The following is a 26,922-nucleotide window of genomic DNA, read 5'->3' as shown; positions in this document are numbered from 1 at the left end:
TATGCCGCAGCAATAAGAACGGATAATAAAATAAAAAATACAAATTCAATCAATCAATAAATAAGGTTATTACGCTTGAGATTGAATTATTAATAATAATAATAACAATAATAATAATAATAATAATACGAGAATACGAAGTAAAAATTCAATAAATCAAAAAAAAAAAACAAAAAAAAAAGCTTTGGGTGCCGTGTGAGTGAGCCCTTGGACCGATTATGGAGACGGATGCAGAACCTCGGGGGTAAAAGGTGAGGCGAGGCACATTCAGGACCAAGCGACCAATGATGGGAGGCGATCCAGAGCCGAGGACAGACAAAGTGACAGACGCAAAACCTTGGCTAGATGAGGAGACACATCCAAGACCTTCGACTTGGGATATTGAAAATGTGACAAATGTGTGGCTCAACTGCATTGGGCGGATAAGAAAGACGACGCCACAGTCTTGGCTGGGCGGGGAAGAATTACACCTTAATCCCTGTCTTTGAGCCACGTTCGGTTTAGATTGGAAGTAGACACGTTTTATTAGTTCCTTTTTTTTTTATCCTTTCTATTTTTACACAGCTTGTTGTCCGTTTCAGTGCCAGAAAAATGCCATCCGTCATTACAACCTTGTTCGACTGTTAATGTTTTTTTTTTTTTTTTTTTTTTTTGGCTGGTTGGTAAAGCAAATGTTTCACATTCCAGAGGCAAAACGAGTCCAACAGGCTGCCATGTGATGTCACACTAGTAAGTCTTGAACGTTACTCCACCGCCAGTTGGTTTTCCTCCTCCGTCCAAGGTAAGACCGGCGCTCTAAAATCTATCACTCGCTCTTGTACAACCGATCACGTTGCTTTTGAGAATTTTGTCAGAAGTTGGAAGAAAGTTTTTGAGGGATGTTGTTGGCTCGAGTTTCGAGGATTAGCAAGTAGCGCTGAAGCTAACGCTAGGTTTAGGGTTAGGGCTTGTCTAAGAGAAACATTTCTCGTCTCAGGCGGTGAGTGATCGCATGACATACAAAAAAAAGCTCTCACGACAAATTTGTTAGTTTTGGGTGATATATTTGCGTGGAAATGGCAAAGCAACAATCTCCTTTGTTGTGTTTATTTCCCGTCACCTCCTTTGTTTGTCAATCAGGGCGCCACTTTCTGTTGACGTCACAGTTCAGGAAGATGTGACTCAGGAAGACAAACCGTTTTGGCCGTAAATATTCCATATCAACCCCTTCTTAAAATAATCAAATAAAGTTATTTTTTTTTTCAGATTTTTCAGGAAACACAAGAAAATTGAACCATTTGCATCATGAGGAGAGGATTTAGGACCAAAAAGAGACTTAGGCAATTATTTTAAGAAGGTGACGTTTAGTATTTAAGTTTGCTGCCCCAACCCGTTTAAGACCCAATTATTTAGGACAAAACAGACACTGTAGCGGGAATGGACAAAATCAGACAAAAAAAAAGGATTGTTGGTGTACCCCGCCTGAAATGGTTCAGAATAACGTAAACAAATAAGAAAGTTTTAGTTGCACAAACTCGTGAAAATAACAATAATGACTAATTGCTACTATTTTTCTCTGCAGCTTGAGCGAATCGGCTGCTGATGGAGCCGCCGTCGTACGAAGAGGCGACACTCCGAGCGCACGCGCCCCCTTATCAGGTGCCCTCTGAGGCCCCACCGTCCTATGAAGAGACAAGTATGGCCACAACTTATCTATCCCTTATCATTGTTGCCTTATGAATATCTTTAATAATGATAAACAACACAGTGTCATACTTCAATTTAACACTTTTTTTTTTTTTTATGCGATATTGCCAGTGTACTTCTTCTTAATCGAATTTTTAGTTAGCAATGCGCAAGTACCGATATCAGGCGACGCCAGCATTATTTTAAGAAACCAGTCGTCAACACTAGAGGCAAAATATAATAATAATAATAATCTGACATCGATTAAGTCCCCCTTGGCAGTATATTTGGCAGTTTGACCTTTCGGCGAATCATCATCTGCCGCCAGAAAAGTTTTTGTTCATTTTCTGTTTTGTTAAATAACATTTTACTGTATATATCAAAAGTACAACAGTTATTGTACTGAAAAAAAGTATCATACGTTTCTAAATTTGGTATCATTTTCATAATCATTTTACAAAATAATAGAACGCAATATTACATGTTGAGTTTGAATAATATGTTTGTAAAATACTTTTCATAAAAAATAATGGGTACAACGCTATTTTTTCACAAAGTGTACACTTGTAAGTAAAAATTGAAGCGCTCAACATTTCCTTTTTCTTGTAAAATGACTTTCATCCAAACATTTATTTTTAAAGTTGATATTTTCAGGGAATAAACTCAAGTTGTTTTATAAAATGAGATTTAAAAAAAAAATGGCAGCCTTTTTCTGTTTAAAAAAAACAAAAACAAAAAACACAAAAACCGTAAACTAGTAAATATTACATTTTTTTTTATATCAACATGAAATGAAAAATCTTTCGTATAAAATTGTAATTTTTACAATTTTAAAATGTTAAAATTGAATTGACTTACATTTTTATAAATTACTTTTTTGTTGATAAAATGATGGGAAATGAGTTATATTTTAACAAAAGTTTTTAAAAAGTTACTCTTTCTGAGAATGAACTTGATTTACACTTTTTATGTGATTTTTTTTAATTTTTCTTAATGATTATTTTTTTAATTTGCCTATTCCTTTATTAACTGGCCCAAATATATCAGTTTAATTTAAATTTCTTCCAAAATGTTCAAATTTGTTGTAAACTTAGTGAGTGGCCGTTTTGCAGCAAACACCCATGTGAATCCAGTTCCCGCCCACCCGTCTCAAGTCTCCGCCCATCACCCAACAATATGTAAATCTCAGCCTCATTTGACCACAAAAGTATACTTAGCTCAAATGTTAAAAACCACAAAAGCTTAATTTTACACTACAGATCAAAATTCGTTTTTTTCCCTTAGTTTTTATAATCTAATTTCAACGTATTTTTTATTTTTTTTTCCCCATATATGCAGTTACTGTCCAGCCGGATCCAGTTCGCGCCTTCGGGCCGACCCCTCACACATCTCAAGTCATCATCCATCAGTCCGCAGTGGGTACGTTCAGGTCAACCGCCGCATTTCAGTCCCATGCTCATTTACGATAGATTAAGGCATTAGAAAGGCTCTAAAGTTCAAATTCAAACAGAATTCGCTTCTCCCTCCCACTGCTCGCTGAATCAGTGGAGGCTGGTGTCTGTGGATCTCACTCTGCTTCATATATCCTTCCCTCCGTCCTCTCTTTAGTTTTTCCTCTGGTCTCTTGAGATCTCCCTAATCTGTCGGAATTTAGAGGTTTCTGGGGTTGGCGTAAGATTCTGGTTTTGTAACCATGTGGGTGGCAGGTGGTGTTTTAGTCGGTGCTGGATTTCACTTTGATTCATCTTTCTTTCCTTTGACCTTTCCTCTGGTCTCCTGACCTTCTGAACTTCACGACTCTGGCGAGACTCTAAAGTATCCGGCTAAGGTGAAGGGTCATGGGATTTTTATTAGGTTTTAGGTGAACTAATGAGTACAAATTTGCACGATTTCACACGCACGTGCGCGCACACACATGCACACAAATGCGCACATTAAAAAACAAAAAAAAAAGAGAGAGAGAGCAATGATGATGACATGTAGAATCGGTAAGACTGACGAATGAACAATTCTGTGCTCTTAAAAAAATAAAAAAGGATGAAACGTATTAAGGGTAGTTGGTTCTGATGACAGACATTTTAAAAAAAAGTAACCTTGTAAGGTATTTTTTGTTTGTTTGCATGAAAAAAACAACAACCCTAATTCAATTTTGTTAGCTGCCAAAAATATTAACTTGTAACTGTTATGTGCTGCGGTTGGATCCCAAAGCGCAGACACAAATAAGATTTTAACTCTTTATTTACATCGGGAGGCGTGGAATAAACTTGACGAGACGAGAGACAACGAGAGTTGCACAGAGGAACAGAGGTAATAATCCGACAAAAACACACATTTCTCAGACAACTTATATAGACAGTGAATCGATCTGATTGGTTGTGGTTAGACATGTGGGTCACAGGACTGACATGGAATTATCTGATTGGCTGTTGACTACATAAAGAGATTAAAGATTCCTGACATCACATAGCGTCTTACCAGTTGAAACTAGATGCTGGTTCCATCAGTTCCAAACAGACACTTGAGCACACGGTCATGACCAAAACATAACCTTGGCCCCAAATAACACACAGGCAACACGGTCACGACTTTGCCTGTGAACTTTCATTTTTGTATTAAATCCAATAAATATGTAGTAAAAGTATGCGAGTGGCTGTTTTGCAGTCAGTGTCCAGCCGGATCAGTTTCCCGTCTTGAGGACGCCCACCGTGACGACCACCCACACGTCGCATGTCATTGTCCATCAACCAACCGTGGGTATGTAAAGCCTGTTCACATTTCTTCACCCACGGACAAACTTGAAGTGTTTTTCTTTCCATGGAAGACAGACGCGTTTATAGTTTTGTGGCTTAAAGGGATACTTTACTTATTTGTCCATTTTTGGCTGTCAAATATTAATATTTTGCCTATAATAAATTTGATATTTTCATTATTATTCATGTAAAATTAGTACCTTTAAAAACACATTTTGCAACTTGCTGTCGACTGAAAATGACATCACAAGGGCTCAGATAACCAATCACAGCTCAGCTTGTGAATGTCAGCTGACCAAACCGAGAAAACAGGTGAGCTGTGATTGGTTACCTGAGCCCTTGTGATGTCATTTTCAATCGACAGCAAGTGGCAAAATGTGTTTTTAAAGTGAAAAATAATGAAAGCATCACATTGATTACAGACAAAATATTAACTTTTTATTGCTATAATGGGTAAAGTATCCATTCAAAAAAAAAAAAAAAATATATATATATATATATATATATATATAAAAATATATATTTTATGACTGCCGACGTCGGATTGGTCTGTCGAGGCCTTAATGTAAAGTTATTTTATTTAATATTTCTAACGATGATATCTTATTTTGGGTGGTTAGCACGTCCGCTTCCCAGTTCTGAGGTCTCCGGTTCGAGTCCAGGCTCGGACCTTCCTGGGTGGAGTTTGCATGTTCTCCCCGTGCCCGCGTGGGTCTTCTCCGGGTACTCCGGTCTCCTCCCACATTCCAAAGACATGCATGGCAGGTTAATTGGCCGCTCCGAATTGTCCCTAGGTGTGCTTGTGTGCGTGGATGGTTGTTCGTCTCTGTGTGCCCTGCGATTGGTTGGCAACCGGTCCGGGGTGTCCCCCGCCTACTGCCCAGAGCCAGCTGAGATAGGCGCCAGCAGCCCCCGCGACCCTTGTGAGGAATAAGCGGTCAAGAAAATGGATGGATATCTTATTTTATATAATTTGACCAATTAATCAGTTATTGGAATTTTATTCTGCCAAATACTGGAATAGCCATCAGCCTAAAAATAAAAATAAATCCATATCAATATGGTCAAACCAATATCCAGTAGACAAACAACTTTTATTTCTTCCCAGATTAACATTAAAACTTCTCCCTGCTCCTTTTCAGGCCACCGGTACTCTGTGTTTCACAATCAGATAATTATTTTGTATATTTTCCAGGTTTATTTATTTATTTAATGATTTAGCGATGCAATGATTCCACTGCCCATTTCATTTACTGATGTCCTCACGCGTGCGTCTTTTTTTTGCCCCTCAGTGGGCACGGGACGCCATCAGAGACAACAAAGACGCGCAGCGCCACCGCAAGTGGTGGTGACGCAGCCGCAGAGACAACAGACCGTCTCCATCAGCCGACTAGGGGAAAATCCCGGCTATGTGCGATGCTCAAAGTGTCAGCAGGAGGTCACGACCGTTAAAGCGCTGATCCCGTCGTCGTGGGCCTTCTTCTGGTGTTTCATGGTCATACTTGGATGGTAAGATCATGCGTGGCCGAGACCCTCGTTCCTTTTTTTTTTTTTGTGATCAATGAAATCATGTCGTGGATAAAGTAACTCTTTACGGTCAGCCCGTGTTTATTTTGTCGTGCTTGTTTTTTTTCAGCTTCTGGTGCGGCTGTTGCCTGATTCCATTTTGCATACCCAGCTGCTGGAACGTCTACCACTTCTGTCCTCGTTGTCGGAAACGTCTACACATCTTTACCAGATACTACGGGCGATAGCCTCGGTCCGATTTGGTGATTATTGACTGATATCGACTGCTTTGCGACTATTTGTCAATCTTAGGATCAATCGCGGAGGATCAACTCCATGCGAATGTCATCATTATTGATGGCATTGATTCGGATTGTTGGTATAAATATGCCAAAGTTGTACTTTTTTTCGACTTAATTCATCTTCTACCATCATGTGACTTTTTCAGTTTTAGGATGTTTTAAACAAATCGCTCGATAGAGCCCGAGCAACAACCACTGCAAGGTCCCTATTGTTTCTGTTAGAAATTCTTACGAGTCTTCTCCACAAAAAAAAAAAAAAAAAAAAAGTCACATATTTGAGACTCTAAGCGAACGGAAATTCATCAAACTTTGCACAATACATCGATCCTAGTAACAACAAAAAAAAGTGATATTTTAAAGTTGCGATACACAAGTACAAAAACAAACAAACAAAAAAAAGTCAGTAGCGCCCCCAAAAGAGGTCTGTCCCACTATGTTTGACCTACGGCGACAAAAATTAGGTGACATGTACAGCGCCCCGAGAAGAACAAAAAAAGACTTTGGTCATCATACACGAAAATGAGTATTGAGTGTACGAGTATTGCCCCCTTATCCTCGACGTTTGACCCGATTGATTTCAAATTTGGGCTGTGCCATCTCAACACCTGAGAACAGCATCAGAAAAACAAACAAAAAAAACACCAACATTCTATATGACGGGGGCGGAGCATCAAGTTGTGCAATTCGAAGCATTGCCAGTATTACGTTTCACAAACTTGCCGTGTTTTTCCTTAAGATCTTTAAATGATGATGAAAAGCTATGAAAGGTTTTTATTCCGTCGCAGACTGTTGCCGTGGCAATTTGCTGTTTGCAATGAAAAATGCTGCTGTTTTTTGAGAGTCTAAAACATGGGCAGAAACTCATGAAACTGCACACACATTCAGACCTGTGGCAACGGTGAACATCAACATTTTCAAGACTTCTTGTGCAATTTGCTTTAAATGGCTCAATAGAGCCCTCTACAATTTTTTTTTATGAAGTATTCCCGGTTGTAGGTTTCACCTAGATTTGTGAAAATTGGGAGGCACATCTATCATCCCATGTACTACAAAAAAGCTTTGACTTGTGAGAGTCCTTTTTAACTCGCAATACATAAGACATATCAACATGTCATAAGTGTCAGTCGTCGCGTACACATGACATGCACGAGTGTTACAGGAGGGGCTGGCACAGTTTCTGACTGAAGGAATTTGGCTTGACTGCAACGTTAATGAAACGAAACGGCCAGCAGGTGGCAGCAAATACAAGATCAGCCAGTGTCACGCGAGGATCTTGTTGCAGAAAAGTATGTCAAAATGCAGTAAAATGGCTGGTATTCAAAGAGTGAACTGCTCGCAGCTCTAGTTATTATTGCTATGTTATGGATGCACACAAGCTCCATTTAAACTCAATTGGCAGTTTCCTAGGCGCTCCGCTGGGCCACACAGCAGCAAAAGGTCAGGATAGAGGTGGCAAGAACAGCAAGTTAGACGACACCGCCACACAGACTGGAAATAAATGCAGTTGTTGCGAGCAGAATTTCAGGGGCAGATTCATGTATCATATCTTTATGTATATGTAACGCATTGGTCAATATGGTTAGGCCTATACTGTATGTGTGCATGTTATTTCAGTAAGTAAATAAGTCTGCATGCTATATGTATATATGTGGGTAGTGCAGTTTATATATCGCTGCCGTTGGGCCAAAACCACATAAGTCACTATTTGGCAAATTTCATATTTTTCCAAACCTCTATACTTTTAGTCACTCCACACATGTAGGAGTCATTTTTACGAACAATTGACCAATCTAAAGTGTGTAAAATGGCTTTGATGATACAATGTTAATGGTTGGACAAACAAACAAAAAGTGACAATTTCAGAGATTTTGGCCCGATACCAGTGAAATACATATTTTTCATCTTTTGTGTTCACTGGATAAAACAATGAAAATATAAAAATATGAAAAATGAAAATGTCGTTTTTACATTTCCAAGACGATCATTTTTCAATCTAAATTATATTTGAATGATGGTGTGATGTTAAAAAAAAGGTATAGAAATAGATTTTCTGTGAATTTTTCTATAAAGTTTTCATGTTCTAGTTTTAATCCCCTAATATTTTAATTACCGTAAAATCCTGTTTTGCAATAGAATCAAATTGTTCAGAATTTTTTTAACTGTTTCTATATATTTTCACATTTCCATAAAGTTCAAGTTTTCATCCGCCGGATATTTCAATGACCACTCAATAACGATAATGCTAATCATCTGCATGATTCAATAATCATGCAGATTATTATGCACTTGTTTTTTTTTTATGCCAATTTTAACTAAAGGCTTTGCTGTCCTTATTAAATCATTTTGGAACAAAATAGTAGCATACTTTCCCGAAACAGTTTTTTTTTTTTTTTTTTTTAAACTTATATTGTACTTTTTGTCAACTGTGCAAAAATGACCAATCAAAATGTTGAATTGCCTACTTTCTTAATTTTAGTCACAGTTTTTTTGTTTTTTTTGTTTAAAAAAAGTTGTATTTTGAGTTCAAACAAAAAGATTTGCATTTGTATTTTGAGTGTAACTTTTACATCTCCCCAGTATAGGTGTGCCGCACCCCAAAGGGGACGATCGAGTGTCATTCGCGGCTAACAATATGTTATCAAACAAACTAGTTCTGTGAGTGTTGTGTAAGTGCATAAATGAATGTTTCAAAAGTGGAAAATGCAAATACCTAAGTTACGTTATGTCACACATTTTGGCACTCCTTCATTATGTTTTAGTCAACACACATCTATAAAAACAAAATGCTAACTGGCCCGCTGGCCTGCATCAAACCAAAGTTAGCATGTGAGCAAAATTTGTGGCTTAATGTATGTACTGACTCGTCACTATCCAAGCTGAACTCAACTGAACTCGTTTCAACCTCCCCCGATGTCAGACGCATTTGAAAAGTAGGTCACGGTGCGTTCATTTCATTCCAAAAGAGGTCAAGTCCTTTCCACTGTCAGGGCGCTTCAAGAGCACGTCGTTCAAATTGAAACAAAGAGCAGTTTTGACACACGCTGATTAATCACACGATTCATTTTGACCCGCTGACAGCGGATGGTTACGAAAGGTTGTCTTTGAGCAATAAACATAGCTGCATGCATTAAAGTAAAGCATTTCATAAATGTGCGTATGACATGCAGAATATTTCTTCATGTCAAACTATTTGGGGTCATCCCCCCCCCCCCCCCCCCATTTTAAATTATGCAAGTAATTAACTCATTAGAAAAAGAGTAGGATGAGCGTGTGCAATGGATCAAAAAAAATAATAATTGTTGAAACCGTCATAACATTAAATGTCAAAAGAATTACCACATAGCAGGTGCTCTTTAAATTTGGCGGGCAAAAATTGTTGATTTAAAAAAACAAAACAAAGCCTTTTTCCTTAAGCAATTCATCGTGATTAATCAAAATTCTAAGATGTGATTAATCTGATTAAAAAAAAATTAATCGTTTTGACAGCTCTAATTGTAATTGAAATCAATCATATCATATTGCATTGTTATGAGAGTCAATTGTGTCAGATCAATGTTTTAGTGAACTAGACTAAGTGCAATTTCTGGAATGCTGCAAGTTGAATGCTAAGATTTGAATGCTTATGAAGAAAATTGAGAGCTAAATGATGAAATTGTGACCTCCTGGTTACTGGACAATGTACTTTACCTGGTAAAGATGATAAGTTATATGTATGGAAGTGGGCGTGGAAAGTGATACTTGGAAAAAAAAAGTGTCTGTCCCATTGAAAACGAATTGATATTTAACGTTAAATTGCGCGAACACTGTAAGTCATGTGGAATTAGACGATATATACCCCGGGGGCGTGATTTTTTTTCAGCAAGTTGAAATTTAAACGGTGTAAATCGAAAGCATTGTGTGGGAGTTGTTTCACGGCAAAAAAAGTGTGAAGAATTAAAAATCACAACAACATGTGTGGGAATGCTTCAGCATTCCCGAGTGAATTGTCACAAAAACTGCTTTGCATTGTAGCTGGAGTTAATCGTGTCGCAAATTGAGTGCTGTATTATGAATCATACTGTTTTGCATTTTAATCAGAGCGAATTGGAGCGAATCGTATCACAATTCAAGTAAACCAATTGAGTGTTAACAAAATCCAAACGTAGTTTATTTTTAGCGCATCGATCTTTGGAAATGCTAGCAGTCAACTATTTTTGCTTTACTTGAAGTGCTTTATAGCAGGATCAACGTCAGCGGTGGCCAAGTCCGGTCCTTGAGAGCCCCCATCCAGCCTGCTTTCCACGTCTCCCTCCTTCAACGCAGCTGAATCGAATGATCAGCTCATCAGTAAGCTTTGCAGAAGCCTGATAACGACCCTGATGATGAATCAGGCGTGTTGGTGGAAAGAAACATGGAAAGCAGCATTTGGATCGGGGCTCTCGGGGCGCCGCTGATCTACGCATACTGTAAGTCAAATAGCAGGATACTGTAATTAATTAGATCAAGTTAGGATATGACAACTGTTTTTCATAAACTGGTTGGACGGGCTTTGATCTCGCTATTATCAGCGACTGCTTGCGTGTCGCATCTCGCAGTCCCGCTCCTGACTTTCTTCAAGGTAAGACTGCTGCTTTCATGTCATAACTTTAGAACCTGGTGAATTTTTGTCAGTTGAATAAATAAAAAGAACAATACTTTAAGATGAAACAGTAAAAAATATACATACATATATATATATATATATATATATATATATATATATATATATATATATATATATACATACATATATATATATATATATATATACATATATACATATACATATATATACATATATACATATACATATATACATATATAGATATATACATATATACATATATAGATATATACATATATACATATATACATACATATATATATATATATATATATACATATATATACATATACATATATATATATATATATATATATATATATATATATATATATATATATATATATATACTTTTTATTTTATTTTATTTTATTATTTTTTTTTTTATTATTTATTATTTTATTTTTTTTTATTTTTATATTTTCCCCCCCATCTTAAAGTATTGTTCTTTTCTGATGGCTGAAAAGTTGCAGGGCTTGTTGGGAATCATACATTTTCTAATTGCCACCTGTGGATTATATATACTGTAGTATAATGGAGGACTATGAAGTTGGCACGCCTGTCAAATGGAAAATAATTTTGAAACTGTCCTTGTGTGCAATTACTGTAATTTCGTCAGTGTCACATGATTACAGCGTCAGCTGTTGGAAATGAAGTAATAAATATTTATCAAACAAAGTCATGCTGACATTTCAAAAAAAAATTCTGAAGTCTATCAAAAGAATTTCACGTCCATCCATTTTGTGGTGAGCAATTAGATTTTGTACGAATCAGGGTTATAATATATTTGGATATTTCATTATACTTTTTTTTTTGTAGGGTTTTGACTTTTGTTTTTTAAACTCAGATACCGTAAATATTTTATACAGAAAGTTTGTTATTTTTTTATTTGATCAAAAATGTTTATTTTTAATCGAGCTCTTAGGTTTAGTATTAGTTTTATTTTTTTTTACGTATGGATTGCTGGTCATGTGCATGATTTAGAAAAAAAATGCAACAAGCACTGTGTAATAAATTAAAAGTAAACAATTCTCAAACGACTCTTTGAGCTTTTTTCTGAAAGGTTGTACAGCAAAATAATTTAAAATGTAAAGAAATGAACTCTTGATTGTTAATTTGTCTTCATTGTCAGCTTTTTTTTTTTTTTTTTTTTTTTTTTAAAGTGAATACGCTGATGGACCCTCCAACATACGAGGCGGCCACGCTGCCGCCTTCCGCTGTGGACGTCGAAGCATTTGACGTTTGCCCGCCTCCGCCTTCTTATTACGCCTCCATTCCCCACTCTTCGAACCCGCCTCCCTATCAAGAAAACAGTAAGATCGCGGCTGTAAACATTCTCAGGGTGGAAAATAAGCGGACTTTTTCATCGCCAATTGTGTGTCCAGATCCGTTTCCTGTCTTGATGCCGGCTACCTTCAGTCCCTTGCAGACATCTCCGGTCAACATCCAACTAACCCCGTTGGGTACGTAACAAATTTAATGCAGTTGTACTTTCAAGTTCTAAAGTGCTTTATGAATAAAGTTGAGTTGAATGTAGATTTTTAACGCTATACAAGTGTAAAGTGCGAAAGAAGTCAATGAAAAGTGTCAGATTTACACTCATTGGTGTGGACACATATAAACTAGGGATGTAACGATATCCAAACATCACGATACGATATTATCACGATATGAAGGTCACGATATGATAATTATCACCATATTGTGGGGGGGGTTGGCGATATTCATCACAGAAGAGAAGAGCCTCGTCAAATTCCTTTTGTTCACAAAAATCTGGCGTAAGCCAAGAATTTCATAAACCAAACAAGAACAGGAAGTTAAAAACAGCCAAATTGAAAACAATAAGCTCACTAAACATAGAACAACACAGTCACGTGATCAAAATTCTTTGTTCACAAAAAAAAAAAAGGAAAAAAAAATTGTTACCGGGGTCCTATCAGGATAACACAAACATGACGTCGAAATCTACCGTTGTCCAACTGGTGCTAAACTTCGACGTCCCACTGTCACTTCAAACAAATTCAAAGCTCCAATGTGTGTCCATATTTGTTGACAAACAGAAGCGGTGGTATCTCAACCGGTGTCAGAAGAAACGATGACGACGTCGAACCTGCTCGGCTCTCCAGGCAACATTCAGTGTCCACACTGCCACCGCCAAATCACCACCGAAATCAAACAAATGCCCGGCAGGAACGCCTTCATCGTGTGCTGCGTCCTGGCGTTTTCTGGGTAATTAGCACGTTAGCGCGTGAGCATCTGGTCACTTTTTGACTCTTTGTTTTGTTTCCAGATTGGTTTGTGGCTTCTGCCTGATTCCTTTCATGATTCCAGATATGTGGGACGTTCATCATTATTGTCCGCACTGTGGAAAACATTTACACGTACACCACAAAACATAACACGGATCCACTGTGGATTGTTTGGACACTTTTTATGGACCTTTATGAACTTTTTTTTTTATTTCTACCTTAAAGTGTGAAGTCAAGTCAAAAGATATATTTAAAATAATGTGTTCTATGTGCCGCCTGCCAGTCGAAACACAATATTCTGATTAATATTGCAATAGCAGAACATGAATTGGAAAATCCAATTTTATCAAGTTAGCCATTTTGCTACGTGCTGTCAACTGAAAATGGCCAATCATGGTTCAGCTGTTTTTGGGGCGGGTTTGGTCATGTGATGTTCGCAAAACTGAATCGTAAAATGGCTGCCTCATCCTGGCACTTAATGCTGCATTCGAGGATGGTCGTAAGTCGGACTTTTCCGAGTTCAAACCAGGAAGTGTGTACGGGAACGCCCCCTTGAACTTGGAAATTCCACTTGCCAAGTCGGGAAAAAAAAAAAAAAAGCACCCCGACTACAAATGATGTCACTCTACAATGGCGACCCCTTTGAAAACTCAGACCGTGAATGGTAAAACACAATTTACTCGAGTAACTAGACAGCTTTCTTCGTTCATAAATATTCGACATAACTTCACGTAACGCAACGTTTGTGACCGTATGCTGCTATCTCCCTGCATGAAATTATACGGTCAACTACTGAAATGTATGGAATGCTGATGAAATAAGACAAAAAAAATAATAAAAACTTAATTGAAGCAAAATTGCGAGAAGGTAAGTTTGCTGAATGTCAAAATAAAAAAAACTATTTATCTCCATTCACCGTTTTGGTTGTTTACTTTCGCCTCGAACATTTTGTGGTCCGAACTGGAACAAACCAACTCGGATATACCCGACTTCCGACCATCCTCGAATGCAGCATAAGTTTACAGATCCCTCTTGATGTATTGCAACATAAAAATGATTTTCTCAACAATGGTGATAACAATAAATACAGCTTGAGTGACCATTTGACAATAAACGAATGATTTGAAAATAAACTCTGGCAAAAGGATGTTTTGTGTTAGTTTTCATGGAAAAGGAAAGTTAAGCATTAGGACAAAAATCTTCAATTGAATGAAATTAGCATCTTCAGAAAACATTTTGCAGGTCATGAAACTTCGTTTGAGATGCTTAAGTAAAGACATTTTGGCATTAAACGGTTAAAAAATATTAGTGTTTGTTTTTCTTTTCTTTAGAAACAATTGTTTGAATTGTCAGGTTTGTCTTGAACGTTATTCATCACATATGAAGCTGTAAACATTTGCTTAAATAAACACTTTACCTATGTAAATAGCCTTAAAACAAAATGTAAGTATTTAAACGTTGGTATCAAGTGTTTCTTCCTGTTTTGTTTTGTTTTTTTTGGACCTCCATTTTGACCTTGTTGTTAGGCAAAGTGCACTATTAGCAATTGTCTTGATATATAAGCAACCGTCAATGACAGAACCCAGATAACAACAGTTAATGAGCGACAAAGACGGCCCTGATAACATTCACAATCACAACTACCTGTTCAGCCGCCGGCCACTCCTGTCAGGCACGTTGCAAAAATGGCGAGACCACCACTGCCGTTGCTGTCGTTGCTACTTGCGGTGGCAGCCATCTGCCTCGCCGCTAGCGAGGAGAAGACAAAAACTATCCCGGAGAAGGACGGAATTTTACAGCTGAACAAGGCAAATTTCAACAGAGCGCTGAGGACCCACAAGCAGCTACTGGTGCACTTCTGTAAGATCTTCTGTTTACATTTGGCTATGTTACATGATAGTAACTATTGCAGCTTGTGTAGCCATTTCTTTGGTATTAGTAGTGAGTGTTCAAAACAGTTCAACTGGAAAATTGTACAAAACATTTACTTCAAATGTTCTTACTAAAAATGTGTAGTTAGGTGTACTGGAAACTAAATGTTCTGGTTTCACTAGAGTGAAAATCTTCATTGATGTAATTTTTTTTTTTTTTTTTTAATGTGGATGCTAGTTTCATTCTAGACTCAAAATTGTGAGAGACGTTAAATTTATTGACGACTAGAAATCATTTATGCTAGGTTCTTTGTCGACGCCAAATCTTCTTCTTTTTTTGTTTTTTTTATACATGTTAGGTTTTTGATGAAGTTTTTTTATACATACTGTATTAGGTTTTTGCTGAAGTCAAGTCAACTTCTTTGGATATAATGTGAATCTTTGTGAAGATTTAAAGGGACACTTGACTCGTTGAGCCATTTTCAGCAGTAAAAAAGTTAATATTTTGTCTGTAATTAATGTGGTAAGTGCATTTTTTTTTCATGTATAATTCATACCTTTTAAAAAAAGTAATTTTTCAACTTGCTGTCGACTGATGATGACATCACCTGTGCTGAGGAAGTAGGTAACGACCAATCGTGGCTCAGTTTACTGGCCAAGCGCAGAAAAAAGGTGAGCCATGATTGGTGGTTACCTACTTCCTCAGCACAGGTGATGTCATCATCAGTCGACAGCAGGAGGGAAAAAAAAATGTTTTTAAAGGTATTAATTGTACATGAAAAATAATGAAGTTATCAAATTCATTCTGGACAAAATATGAACTTTTCACTGCTGAAAAGTGTTCAATGAGTCAAGTATCCCTTTAAATTGTTGATGATAATTGTTGAAAAAAAAAAAACCTTTACGCATGTATGATTTGTTAAAGTCTATTTACCAAATTCCGAACATTATGTTAATTGACTTTTTTTTTTTTTTTTTTTTTTAATGTACATGCTAAGAAAATGAATGTTGGATTCAATGACATCTTTAAATCCTATTTGATGTTCGTCCCTGCCCAGATGCGGCGCTATCTGCGGACGGTCATCGTTTGTCGGAAGCGTTTCGAGAAGCCGCCGTCGATCTGCAGGACTCGGACGTCAAGTTTGCGACAGTGGACGTGACGAACGACAACGAGCTCGCCAAAGAACTGAACGCAACAGGACCGCCAAACATCAGGCTCTACCTTTTCGGGGAAAAAGTCAACTTTGTGTCCTGTCCCGGTGAGTTTTCATTTCAATTACACCCCCGAAAATATTAGGGTTGTAAAAAAAAAATTTAATTTTGAATTGTATGTTTGTTGTTAGACAGTTATGCATGCAAATAAAAGTAGGTGTAGGATAATATGAGTTAAAATGATGATGGACAGACCAGTCAATTATGGTTTTCATGTTAAGAAAATGTACTATATACCTCAATTTTGTTCTTTTCCCTTTATTTTAAGCACAAAGATTTCTAATTTCTTCAATGTCCTTCCATAGCATTAGCTCCAAATTTCATTATATTTTATTCTTTTATTTAAAACAGGAAGTAAAAACTGAAAAGACTTGTTGTTTTTTGGGCTATCAACTGAAGAGAATCAAAAGGAAATTTCATGGGATTTTTTTTTCCCCCGAGTAAAAAGGAACATATTTCCAAATTTCATTTCACCATCTCAGACAAGAAAATGTTGGGCTTTTTTTTAAATTGAATTAAAAGAAAGAAATTAAATATAATTTAAAATATAACAGAAAATGTTTTATTTATTTACTTGGAACAGTATTTTTTTTTTTACTGACAAAAATGAGTTACCATACATATTTTTTTGTTATTTTAATTTCCCCCCCAATCTAAACAGAAAATCACACATTTTTTTGCCTAATAGAAAATACAAAGTACCGCTAACTCTAAATTTTGTGGTATTTTTTTATTTTTTTTTTAATGCAAAGATAAAATATTGTTGTTGTTTTTTTTTTTATTTCGGCTAAAATGTCAAGAATACATGAAAAATAGAAACATGCAGTTTCCATCCTGACGTCGTACGATTCAAGTTCCCCAGAGCTCCGCCTCCATCGTGACGTGGTTGAAAAGGAGGGCGGGGTCTGCTGCCGACCTGGTCGCAGATCTCGGCCAATTGGTGAGCTCGGAGGACGACGAGCTTCGCGTGGTCGGATTCTTTCAGGTGACGACCGTCAAGCTCATATCTCTCTCTGCGTCTTCTCTTCTTATCAATAAGATTATTGATAATTGCGTGTGTGTTTGTGTAGGAGCTGGACAGCGAGTACGTTCGGGTGTTTTACTCGACTGCCGTCAGCCTCCCGGACGTCAGCTTTGCCGTGACGCAAAATGATGATGTCATCAGTAAATATGATGTCACGCATGATGTCGTGCTGCTACTCAAACAGGTATACACAAATTAGACGCGGATTAGAGTTTCAAAGTAGGGTTTCAAATTTGGGTTTGAAAGTCGATTTAGGGTTTCAAAGTCCGGTTTCATATGAAGGTCTCAATTTAGGGTTAGGGTCGGGGTTTCTAAGCAGGGTTAACTTTCAAACTAGGCTTTCAATTTTAAGGTTAGGGTTGCAAATTTGGGTTTTAAACTAGGGTTAAGGTTGCAAATTTGAGCTTTTAACTAGAGTTAGGGTTTCACATTGGATTTTGATTAGGGTTGGGTTTACAAAGTAGGGATAGTTTAAGTATGGTTTCAAATTGGGGTTTCCTCACAGGGTTCTTCTGTGCCCCGCCATGTTGTGGTTTGCGTGTGTGTCTGTGATCATGGGGATGTGGGGGGCAGGGATGGCTTTTCTTTTTATTGTATTATGGATGTCTTAATTGTTCAGCACTTTGAGTTGCATTTGAATGTATGAAAGGTGCTGTATAAATAAACTTTGATTGATTGATTGATTGATTGATTGATAGATTGTGTTTGAGTGTAGTGTCTGCAGAATTATGTTGTTGTAATGTATTAGCTTATATCTCATATGAAACTTAAAGACATTCAAGCTGCACAATATGGACAAAAATGCCACCACGATGGTGTTCAATGTTTATCCTCCTCATTGAGATTTGAAGGTTTGAGAAAGTTCCATTGTTTGTTTGCATGTGTTTGTGTCCGCAGTCGAAGCTGATTCAAGCCTACAAGATGACGCCGCAGACCTCCAAAGAAGACCTGATGACGTTTGTCAGCGTCTACCAAATGGATCGCGTCACAGAATACACCGGAGAGGTTGGCAAGGGTGTTGTGCAATAGCTAACTGCTGCAGTTCCGCACTTGGACGCCTGGTGGCAGCAAACTGATTCAGTTCATCACCATTCCAACAGATGTAGCAATAATTTTTATATTAAATGTGATTAGGTCATTTTGGTTTGATTTTCACCTATTACAAAATATTGTACAGTAATTGATAGAGAAATTTTGAATTACATATATGACAAATGAAATACAAACAATATGGAAATAATATGCGCTTAATGTATTTATCAGACAGCCACTCAGATCCTGTCGTCACCCGTCCTTAGCCACGCCCTCCTTTTTGTCAACAAAAGCTCGGCGGATTTCCACGAGTTGCACGCCGCCTTCAACACCGCCGCCGAGTTCTTCAGAATGAAGGTGACACACGCACACACACTTGCGCAAGCACAAACACACACACACAAAATGAACTCCACTACTTTGATTGTTTTGAGATTCTGTTCGTCCTGGTGGACGTGTCGGAGCCGCGGAACGGCCGGCTGATGGAGTACTTCCGCGTGCGGGACTATGAGGCCCCTCTCGTGCGATTGGTCAACCTGACGGACCACGTGACCTACCAGCTGCCCTCGGCCGCGCCGGACGCCGACTCCATCGAGGCCTTCTGCCGGGACTACCTGGACGGCAAGGCCAAGGTACGCATGTATGGAGGACCAGAACTGCCAAAATTCAAAATAAATCAATGACTAAATAAATACATAAATGACTACAAGTGAAAATGAAAATGGATATAAAAATAATCATTTAAAAATTATATAAAAAAATAAATATAAACGTAAATTAAAAGAAGCAAAAATATATATCTAAATAAATAAATACATTTATATTTAGTTTTTGAATTATAATTTATTTTCACTTTTATTTATTTATTTAGTCATTTATTTATTTATTTATTTGTTTAGTCATTGATTTATTTTGAATTTTGGCAGTTTTGGGCCGTACTGCCATGTGGAAACGTTATTCAAATGAGGGGGTGGTCGTAAGCGTGTCTTGGGTTGGACTCCGCCGTTGCAAACTCAAAAATTAAATACAAATGTATTTATTTATTTATTTATTCTTGCTCTTTTTATTTCCATTGATATTTATTTTTTTTTAATATAATTTTCAAATTCTATTTTTCTATATCCATTTTTATTTTCGCTTTTAGTCATTTATGTATTTTTAGTTATTTTGTCATTTATTTATTTTGAATTTTGGCAGTATTGGTCCTCCGTACATATGTGGAGGGTGTGACGTATAACGCAAACCAGCGAGAGTGTGATTATTTGTGTGTGTGTGTATCAGCCCAAGATGCAGAGCGAGCCGATCCCCGAAGGATGGGACCAACGTCCGGTCAAGGAACTGGTCGGAAGCACTTTTGAGGAAGTTGCCTTCAACCCGAACAGGACTGTTTTTGTCTTGTTTTGTAAGTAAACAAATGTTTCCTAAAGAAACAAACGGTCATTTCACAAACTGAATCATGACTTTGTATTAAGGTTATGTACAGGTGTACCTAATGAAGCGACCTGCGTGTGCGTATTTCAGACGTGCCGTACAGTCCCGAGTCCCGCGCGGCGTTCCCCCTGTGGGAGGAGCTCGCCGAGGCCTTCGAGGCCCGCGAGGACGTCGTGGTCGCCCGCATCGACGCGTCGGCTAACGACATCAACATGTCGGTGCAGCGCGCCTATCCGGCCTTCTGCCTCTTCCCCGCCCTCTACGCAGAGAGAGTAAGATGCACTTTGACCTTTGCTCGTCGCATTCCCGCAACGGTCACAAAAAGCGCAAAACGATCTCCAAAAATACACTGCCAGTCACAGAGGATCCAAGTTGAAGTCCTGTGTTCACAAAAAAAAAAAAAAAAAAAAGCTACTCCAGCTATCTAAATCAAGCTAGCAAATACAGGAAGTAGAAACCTAACAAAATAAATGTTGTGAAAACCGATAAATGGGTAAACTCAAATACGCAACAAAAACAGGAAGTTGAAACCATCTAAATCAAGCTAGCAAATACAGGAAGTAGAAACCTACCAAAATAAAATTAGTGAAAACATCGTTTAATGGATAAACTAAAATACACAACAAAATCAGGAAGTAGAAACCATCTAAATCAAGCTAGCAAATACAGGAAGTATAACCCTACCAAAATAAAACGAGTAAAAACATCACTTAAACTCAAATACCCAACAAAAACAGGATGTAGAAACCTACCAAAATAAAACCAGTAACAGTGTGAAACAAATTTGAATGCCCAGCATCAGCCACATAGGATCCAAGTCAGTATTTTGTTCACAAAAAGCTGCTCATACCAGGACAAAAAAAAAAAAAAAACAGGAAGTAAAAACCTACCAAAATAAAACCAGTAACAGTGTGAAACTAATTTGAATGCCCAGCATCAATTACGTAAGTAAGTCTTTTGTTAACAAAAAGCTGCTCAAGTTATACCAATTCAAAACAGGAAGTAGACCTACCAAAGTAAAACTCTTCCTTCCCAGGCGGTGTTTTACACTGGCGACAGGAAGCTGAAGGCCCTGCTTGCTTTTGTCCACCAGGAGATGAAGAAAGCTGCAAAAGACAAAATTAAGGTAAATGTATCATTTGTCCACATTCATGAAACGTTAGCTAAAAATAAAACTGTTGTTGTGGGGGGACGAAAAAGGAGGACGACGACAGGAGGAAGTACGTGGAGGCCATGAAAGCAGAAGACGAGAAGAACGTGAGAAACACCACCAAGGAGGAACTTTAACGGGCAATTGTTGTGATGTGACGACACGTCAAAGCAGTTAAATAAAGAGATCATCTTCTATTTTATATCGTATTGTGTCTCATATTTTGACATCACAAGAAGTCTTCTCATACTACACAAATATTGACTGGGAATTGTTTAGTACAATATCACTAATGATAATCATAATAATATTTATAATAATACACTATTTTTATTTGAAGTAATTTGAATTATTGAGTCGTGTCAAACAAGTAAAATCTACAGTATATTACGTTGATAATTATATCATGATTTGTCAAAATAATTATAATTATTATGATCATAATAGTAATTTAACACCTAATTAGTTTCAGTCACATTACGATTGTTAATAATGATGAATATTATTAAGAATAATTGTTAGAAGTAGTCTATCATTGTACATTTAATCAATTTGATTATCTTTATTCTTCATCTTAAGTTTTTCTGAGATTTGACGCAAGCAGGCGTGCAGCCTCGCTGTGACGTCATCGCGAGGCTACTGAAAGGCTGCGGCTGCGCACAGCTGTTTTCTCCAGCCGTCTCGTCCGTTTCTCTCGGCGGTGGAGAAAGAAGCCGCGGCTAATAAGCCGGTGGGAGGTCGCCCGGCCGCGATGATGGAGCCCGCGGCCGCGTACGGAGCCGCCAAAGCCGGCAAGCTCGCCTTCGACCCGGTCGCCTTCTTCACGCATCCGCGGACCATCTTGAGGCTGCTGTCGTGGGTGAGCATCTGCAAGCAAAAAAAAAAAAAAAAAGGGGGGGGGGGGGGTGATTGGGTCTGCATATCCACTCTTTGTCTCTCCCCTCACATGACGTGCATCATCCAGCATGAAAGTGATATTTTCAATATTGTTATTTCTGTTCGACCTTAACGTGGGTTGTCACTGCATCATTGTGGAACGAACATTTTTGATTGATCTATTTATGTATTTAGCCCGAAAGCCTCTTTTGTCCACAGCTGCAACTTGCATGTTGATGATGCTCAGGAGTTGTATGTAAATTGCGCATCTTATTATAACCATATAACCGACTTTCATTTTTGAAACGTCCACAATAATGATCCAATATATACATACATAAATAATAAATAGCAAAGCATTTTTTAAACAGCCATGTATAGTGTTTTTTTGTTTTGTTTTAACTAGCATGTATAGTATAGCATTTTTTTTAAAAAAAAGATCACCATGCATATAGTCCGGTGGCTTTCAAAAAAAAAAAAAAAAAAAAAAGCCATGTTTAGTTTTTTATTTTATTTTATTTTATTTTATTTTTTAGAAATGGCCATGTAAGTAATTTATATATGCATTTTCAGTGAATTTGAATCATTTTATGTATTTTAAATACATTTTAAGTTAAAAAAAGTTTTAAAAAATTCAAATGTTTATTTAAATATATATATATATATAATTTTCTATAAATATTTTTTACTTTTTTTTAAAGCAAAAATGTACAAAAGCACAAAAACAGATTTGAACCACTGACACTTTAACACAAAGTGCATAAAATTGCCCAACAACAAATACTTTTTTTTTTTTTTTTTTAAATAAATGGCCATGTATAGTAAGGCATTTAAAAAAAAAAGTTATATATATATATATATATATATATATATATATATATATATATACACACAATTTCAGTAAATTTGAATAGTTTTATATATTTTAAATACATTTTAAGTTAAAAGAAATTTAATAATAAAATCAAATGTTTATTTAAAAAATATATTGAGGTATTTATTTTTATTTTATTTTTTTTACTTTTTTTCAGGCAAAAAATGTACAAAAGCACAAAAACAGACGTGAACCGTTGACACTTGACCACAAAGTGCATAAAATTGCCCATTCCGGGTCTGCAACAAATCCTTATTTTTTTTTATTAAAAAAAATAAATAAAAAAATATTTAAACTGTTTTAAAACTTTTAGTACTTGTTTGTACCCATACATGTAAACAACAACAACAACAACAAAAAATGCAGTGATATGGTCCCTTTGTACCATTTGTGTACTTTTTTATTTTTTGAACAATAAACAATAGTAAAGGGTTCAATTGTGGAGAAAAAACACATCACAAAAAGTTGAACCTTTGTCTGGCGGTGGAAAACAAACAAACAAAAAGGCCGAGACCCACTTCGGGCTCGGCCAATTTCCTGAACCGGAAGCGCTTCGTTTTGTTCTGCCGACTTTGAAAAGGCCAACTTGCGCCACCTGCGGCAGGTGTTCTCCATGGTGGTGTTCAGCTGCATCGTGAACGAAGGTTACGTCAACATCGGCAGCGAGCGCCTGCTGTGCGTCTTCAACAAGAACGCCGACGCGTGCAACTTTGGCGTGACGGTGGGCGTGGCCTGCTTCTTGGCCAGCGCCTTCTTCCTGCTCCTCGACGCCGTCTTCCCGTCCTTCAGCAGCCTGACGGACAGACGGCGCGCCGTGCTGCTCGACCTCGTCTGCTCAGGTAAAAAAAAAAATCCCTGACATAGGCTTGAAACCCTACTCTAGATCTCTTAGCTAGGCTTAGTTGAAACCCTAACTTAAACCTTCACCACACCTTCGTGAATTGAAACCCAACCCACCCTTGATTTCACCCTTGTTTGCAACTCTAACCCTTTTTTTTTTAAAACCCAACCCTTGATTGAAACCCGAATTAATCTGAAACCCTAACTCTTGGTTGAAACCCTACTGTGAAATATTAACCTTGCTTATTTGAAACCCAGCCCTCATATAAAAGTCCAACTGAAGCTTGAAACTCTAATTTATTACCTTAATCCTTCCTTGAAACCCTACTTTCAAAGCTCAACATTGCTTGAAACCCGACTTTCAAGCCTTAACCCTTGTTTGAAACACCAATTTACTACTTTTACCTTGGCTTGGAAACCCTAACTCTGTTGCTTAAACCCTTCTTTAAAACTCTAAACTTTCTTTAAAACCCTAATTTAAAACCCTGACTCAAATTTTCAAATTCAAACCAAGGCTTGAAACCCTACTTTCAAACCACAACATTGCTTGAAACCCGACTTTGAAACCAAATTGGTGTTTCAACAAAAGATTTTTTCACAGTCTGGTTGCAACCAAGGCTAAATGTTTTAAGTTGGGGTTTCAAGCCTTGGTTCGAATTTGAAATTGGAGTCAGGGTTTCAAGTTATGTTTTTTTTAAAAAAAGGTTAGAGTTTTAAAGAAGGGTTTAAGCAACAGAATTAGGGTTTCAAACCAAGGTTAGGGTTGTAAATTGAGGCTTCAAACGAGGCTTACGGTTTCAAAGTCGGGCTTCAAGGAATGTTGAGGTTTGAAAGTAGGGTTTCAAGCCTTGGTTTGAATTAGAAAATATGAGTCAGGGTTTCAAAACTTTAGCCTAGCTTGAAACTCTACTGTGAAACCCTAATTTGTTCACCCTACCCTCATTTTAAACTCTGAGATTTGAAACCCTACCTTGAAACCTTTTTTTTTTTTTTTTTTATTAACCCTTGTTTGAAACGTTGACTTGAGTGCTTCACACTTCCTGTTTTGTGCATTTTGCCCACCCCTGGAGGCGTGGCCAGCTTCCTGTGGTTCGTGGGCTTCTGCTTCCTGGCCAATCAGTGGCAGGCGACGTCACCGGACGAGCTGCCGTTGTCGCAGGGCGCCGACGCCGCACGAGCCGCCATCGCCTTCTGCTTCTTCTCCATCATCACATGGGTCGGTCGCAAAGCGGTTATTGGTTTTAATACCGAGGCGTAGTTTGCCGTTAGGCAAGGGAGGCAATTGCTTGGGAATCCAGGGGGCCAACAAATTTGACACAAACCGCATATTGCTTCATGAGCACATTAGCAGTGCAGCAATGATAATTGAATGTCTCAAATTCCCTGAGTCAGATGTTTTGTTTTGTTTTGTTTTTTCTTAAAAAAAGAAAACGTATAGAAAGGCTGATTATTTTTATTTTTTTCTAAATGATCATGAATAGTAGTAAAGCTATTAACTAAATTGACTGTAAAAAGTAAAGCATTTTTAAAAAAGATGACCATGTATTGAAAGGTTTTTAAGAAAAAAAAAAAAAAAAAAAAGACCATGTATAGTAAGGCATTTTTTTTTAAACGACCATGTACAGTATAGTCATGTTTTTTTGTTTTTTTGTTTAAACGACCATGTACAGTATAGTCATGTTTTGTTTTTGTTTTTTTTAAACGACCATGTATAGTAAAGCATTTTTAAAAAGATGACCATATATCATAAGACGCTTTTTTTTAAAGCACCATTTAAGGCGTTTTTTTGGTGTTTTTTTTTGTTTTTTAAATGACCATGTACAGTATAGTCGTGTTTTTTTGTTTTTTGTTTTTTTAAACGACCATGTATAGTAAGGCATTTTTTTAAACGACCATGTACAGTATAGTCATGTTTTGTTTTTTGTTTTTTTTTCAAACGACCATGTATAGTAAGGCGTTTTTTTTGTTTTTTTGTTTTTTTAAACGGCCATGTATAGTAAGGCATTTTTTTTAAACGACCATGTACAGTACAGTCATGTTTTTTTTTTTGTTTTTTTAAACGACCATGTACAGTACAGTCATGTTTTTGTTTTTTTTTTGTTTTTTTTTAAACGACCATGTATAGTAAGGCTTTTTTTTTCTTTAAAGTAAGGTGTTTTTTTTTTTTGTTTTTTTTAAAACAACCATATAGCAAGGCATTTTTAAAAAGATGACTATGTATCCTAAGGCGTCTTTTAAAAATGAATGAATAAATAAATAAATAACCATATAAGGCATTTTTTTAAACAACCATTTATATAGTAAGGTGTGTGTGTGTGTGTGTGTGTTTTTTAAACAACCTTCAGGTTTTTTTTGTTTTTTTTTTAATGACTTTGTATAGTAAGGTGTCTTTTATTTTTTTAAACTACCAGACTGATTTTCTTGTTGTTGTAAATGACCATGCATAGTAAGGTGTTTTTTTGTTTTTTTTTGTTTTTAAACGATGTTTAGTAAGTTCAAACGGCCATTCATAGTAAAGCTTTTATTGACTTCTACTGTACATTGAAATCAAACGCATCCCCGCCGGCCGCTGAACTTATGACGTCTCCCCGCCCGCTCCCCAACAGACGGTGCTGACGCTGAGCGCCCTGCGTCGCTTCCTGTCGGGCTCTCACGCCAGCCTGTTCACGTGGCAGCACCTGGACACCGCCCCCGGCCACGGCCCCGCCGCCGGCCACGCCCGGGCCACGCCCTACCCCATCGCCAACGGCGCCACCATCGTCACCACCAAGCCCTACCAGGCCCCGCCCTTCACCGAGACCCTGGACCCGCAGAAGCTCACGCAGCAGCAGCACAGACCCGTGGCGCCCGCCTTCTAACCGTCCCGTAGCTCACAAGGCGACGACTACGATGGTGTTGCCATGGCAACCCTGCTTTCTTTGCTTTTTTTTTGTGTGTTTGCGCACGCGCACTCGCAGGCACGCCACGGTAGTCTCTCACACAAACACAAACAAACGTACACGAGCATGTTCTTTTAGTGTAGATTGAAGACACCTTAAAAGAAGAAAAAAGAAAAAGAAAAAGAAAAAAGGACGTTTTTTAGTGGAAGCATTTCATTGGCTCGTGATTGACAGGCAGCAAAAGAGGGGCGGGATTTGCCGGATATCCCGGCAGGGGAGAATTCAAAAAGTCAGGCCAGCAGCTTCCGGAATGTTCCGCTCCATCTTGAAATATTCATCATGTGATTTAATATTTCATTGTGATATGCCCACGTGTATGTATGATGAAAAATGAAGAAAAAAAATTAAAAATAAAAACTGCACCACCATCAAAGGGCCTTTGTTTGAGACTCATTGACATGCATGGAATATAAAAAAATAATAATATATAAATATATTTTTAATTTAGGGTGTTTCATTATTTATAAAGTTCAAGTACTTAAATGACAAAATATTTATGTATAATAATTTAAAAAACAAATGAAAATGTAATTACTACTTTTTCAAAAATGTACAGTGA

At 37.4% G+C, this 26,922-nt stretch overlaps 4 protein-coding genes across 5 annotated transcripts; all 4 read left to right on the top strand.

Moving 5' to 3' along the window:
- Nucleotides 1–527: 527 nt before the first annotated feature.
- On the top strand, nucleotides 528–8,429 carry LOC144021164 (uncharacterized). The gene is made up of 6 exons (XM_077525231.1): nucleotides 528–781; nucleotides 1,562–1,675; nucleotides 3,004–3,084; nucleotides 4,327–4,419; nucleotides 5,708–5,924; nucleotides 6,052–8,429. The coding sequence occupies exons 2-6, from the start codon at nucleotides 1,582–1,584 to the stop codon at nucleotides 6,167–6,169; spliced, it is 603 nt and encodes a 200-aa protein (XP_077381357.1). The 5' UTR covers nucleotides 528–781; nucleotides 1,562–1,581; the 3' UTR covers nucleotides 6,170–8,429.
- Nucleotides 6,117–14,206, top strand: LOC144021165 (lipopolysaccharide-induced tumor necrosis factor-alpha factor homolog). 2 transcript variants are annotated; one of them, XM_077525233.1, is made up of 5 exons: nucleotides 6,117–6,174; nucleotides 12,029–12,178; nucleotides 12,251–12,328; nucleotides 12,926–13,094; nucleotides 13,156–14,206. In XM_077525233.1, the coding sequence occupies exons 2-5, from the start codon at nucleotides 12,040–12,042 to the stop codon at nucleotides 13,262–13,264; spliced, it is 495 nt and encodes a 164-aa protein (XP_077381359.1). In that variant the 5' UTR covers nucleotides 6,117–6,174; nucleotides 12,029–12,039; the 3' UTR covers nucleotides 13,265–14,206. The 2 variants fall into 2 exon arrangements, with proteins under 2 accessions (XP_077381359.1, XP_077381358.1); XM_077525232.1 differs by lacking the exon at nucleotides 6,117–6,174 and adding an exon at nucleotides 9,539–10,820.
- A 384-nt stretch (nucleotides 14,207–14,590) lies between these two features.
- Nucleotides 14,591–21,036, top strand: LOC144021132 (protein disulfide-isomerase). Its single transcript, XM_077525181.1, has 11 exons — nucleotides 14,591–14,974; nucleotides 16,044–16,244; nucleotides 17,052–17,182; nucleotides 17,268–17,405; nucleotides 18,119–18,226; nucleotides 18,485–18,610; nucleotides 18,688–18,885; nucleotides 19,535–19,655; nucleotides 19,775–19,956; nucleotides 20,721–20,810; nucleotides 20,885–21,036. Exons 1-11 carry the CDS (start codon nucleotides 14,800–14,802, stop codon nucleotides 20,969–20,971), a joined length of 1,557 nt encoding a protein of 518 aa, XP_077381307.1. The 5' UTR covers nucleotides 14,591–14,799; the 3' UTR covers nucleotides 20,972–21,036.
- Nucleotides 21,037–21,469: 433 nt separating this feature from the next.
- Nucleotides 21,470–26,719, top strand: LOC144021133 (synaptogyrin-3-like). Its single transcript, XM_077525182.1, has 4 exons — nucleotides 21,470–21,693; nucleotides 23,189–23,423; nucleotides 24,495–24,640; nucleotides 26,031–26,719. Exons 1-4 carry the CDS (start codon nucleotides 21,586–21,588, stop codon nucleotides 26,280–26,282), a joined length of 741 nt encoding a protein of 246 aa, XP_077381308.1. The 5' UTR covers nucleotides 21,470–21,585; the 3' UTR covers nucleotides 26,283–26,719.
- The last annotated feature ends 203 nt before the right edge of the window (nucleotides 26,720–26,922 follow it).

This window comes from Festucalex cinctus, chromosome 6 (genome assembly GCF_051991245.1).
Source record: "Festucalex cinctus isolate MCC-2025b chromosome 6, RoL_Fcin_1.0, whole genome shotgun sequence".
Classification (NCBI taxonomy): domain Eukaryota; kingdom Metazoa; phylum Chordata; class Actinopteri; order Syngnathiformes; family Syngnathidae; genus Festucalex; species Festucalex cinctus.
Note: the sequence above shows the minus strand (reverse complement) of the source record. Positions and strands in the feature narration are given on the sequence as shown.

Bases quoted from the DNA above. Each gene is read 5' to 3' on its own strand.
- LOC144021164 (XM_077525231.1), top strand. From the start codon at position 1,582: ATGGAGCCGCCGTCGTACGAAGAGGCGACACTCCGAGCGCACGCGCCC. The intron at 1,676-3,003 runs GTATGGCCACAA...CCATATATGCAG, and splicing joins ACCGTCCTATGAAGAGACAA to TTACTGTCCAGCCGGATCCA. The intron at 5,925-6,051 runs GTAAGATCATGC...GTTTTTTTTCAG, and splicing joins TTCATGGTCATACTTGGATG to CTTCTGGTGCGGCTGTTGCC.
- LOC144021165 (XM_077525233.1), top strand. From the start codon at position 12,040: ATGGACCCTCCAACATACGAGGCGGCCACGCTGCCGCCTTCCGCTGTG. The intron at 12,179-12,250 runs GTAAGATCGCGG...TTGTGTGTCCAG, and splicing joins GCCTCCCTATCAAGAAAACA to ATCCGTTTCCTGTCTTGATG. The intron at 13,095-13,155 runs GTAATTAGCACG...TTTTGTTTCCAG, and splicing joins TGCGTCCTGGCGTTTTCTGG to ATTGGTTTGTGGCTTCTGCC.
- LOC144021132 (XM_077525181.1), top strand. From the start codon at position 14,800: ATGGCGAGACCACCACTGCCGTTGCTGTCGTTGCTACTTGCGGTGGCA. The intron at 17,406-18,118 runs GTATACACAAAT...TTGTGTCCGCAG, and splicing joins TCGTGCTGCTACTCAAACAG to TCGAAGCTGATTCAAGCCTA. The intron at 20,811-20,884 runs GTAAATGTATCA...GGGACGAAAAAG, and splicing joins CTGCAAAAGACAAAATTAAG to GAGGACGACGACAGGAGGAA.
- LOC144021133 (XM_077525182.1), top strand. From the start codon at position 21,586: ATGATGGAGCCCGCGGCCGCGTACGGAGCCGCCAAAGCCGGCAAGCTC. The intron at 23,424-24,494 runs GTAAAAAAAAAA...CCACCCCTGGAG, and splicing joins GCTCGACCTCGTCTGCTCAG to GCGTGGCCAGCTTCCTGTGG. The intron at 24,641-26,030 runs GTCGGTCGCAAA...GCTCCCCAACAG, and splicing joins TCTTCTCCATCATCACATGG to ACGGTGCTGACGCTGAGCGC.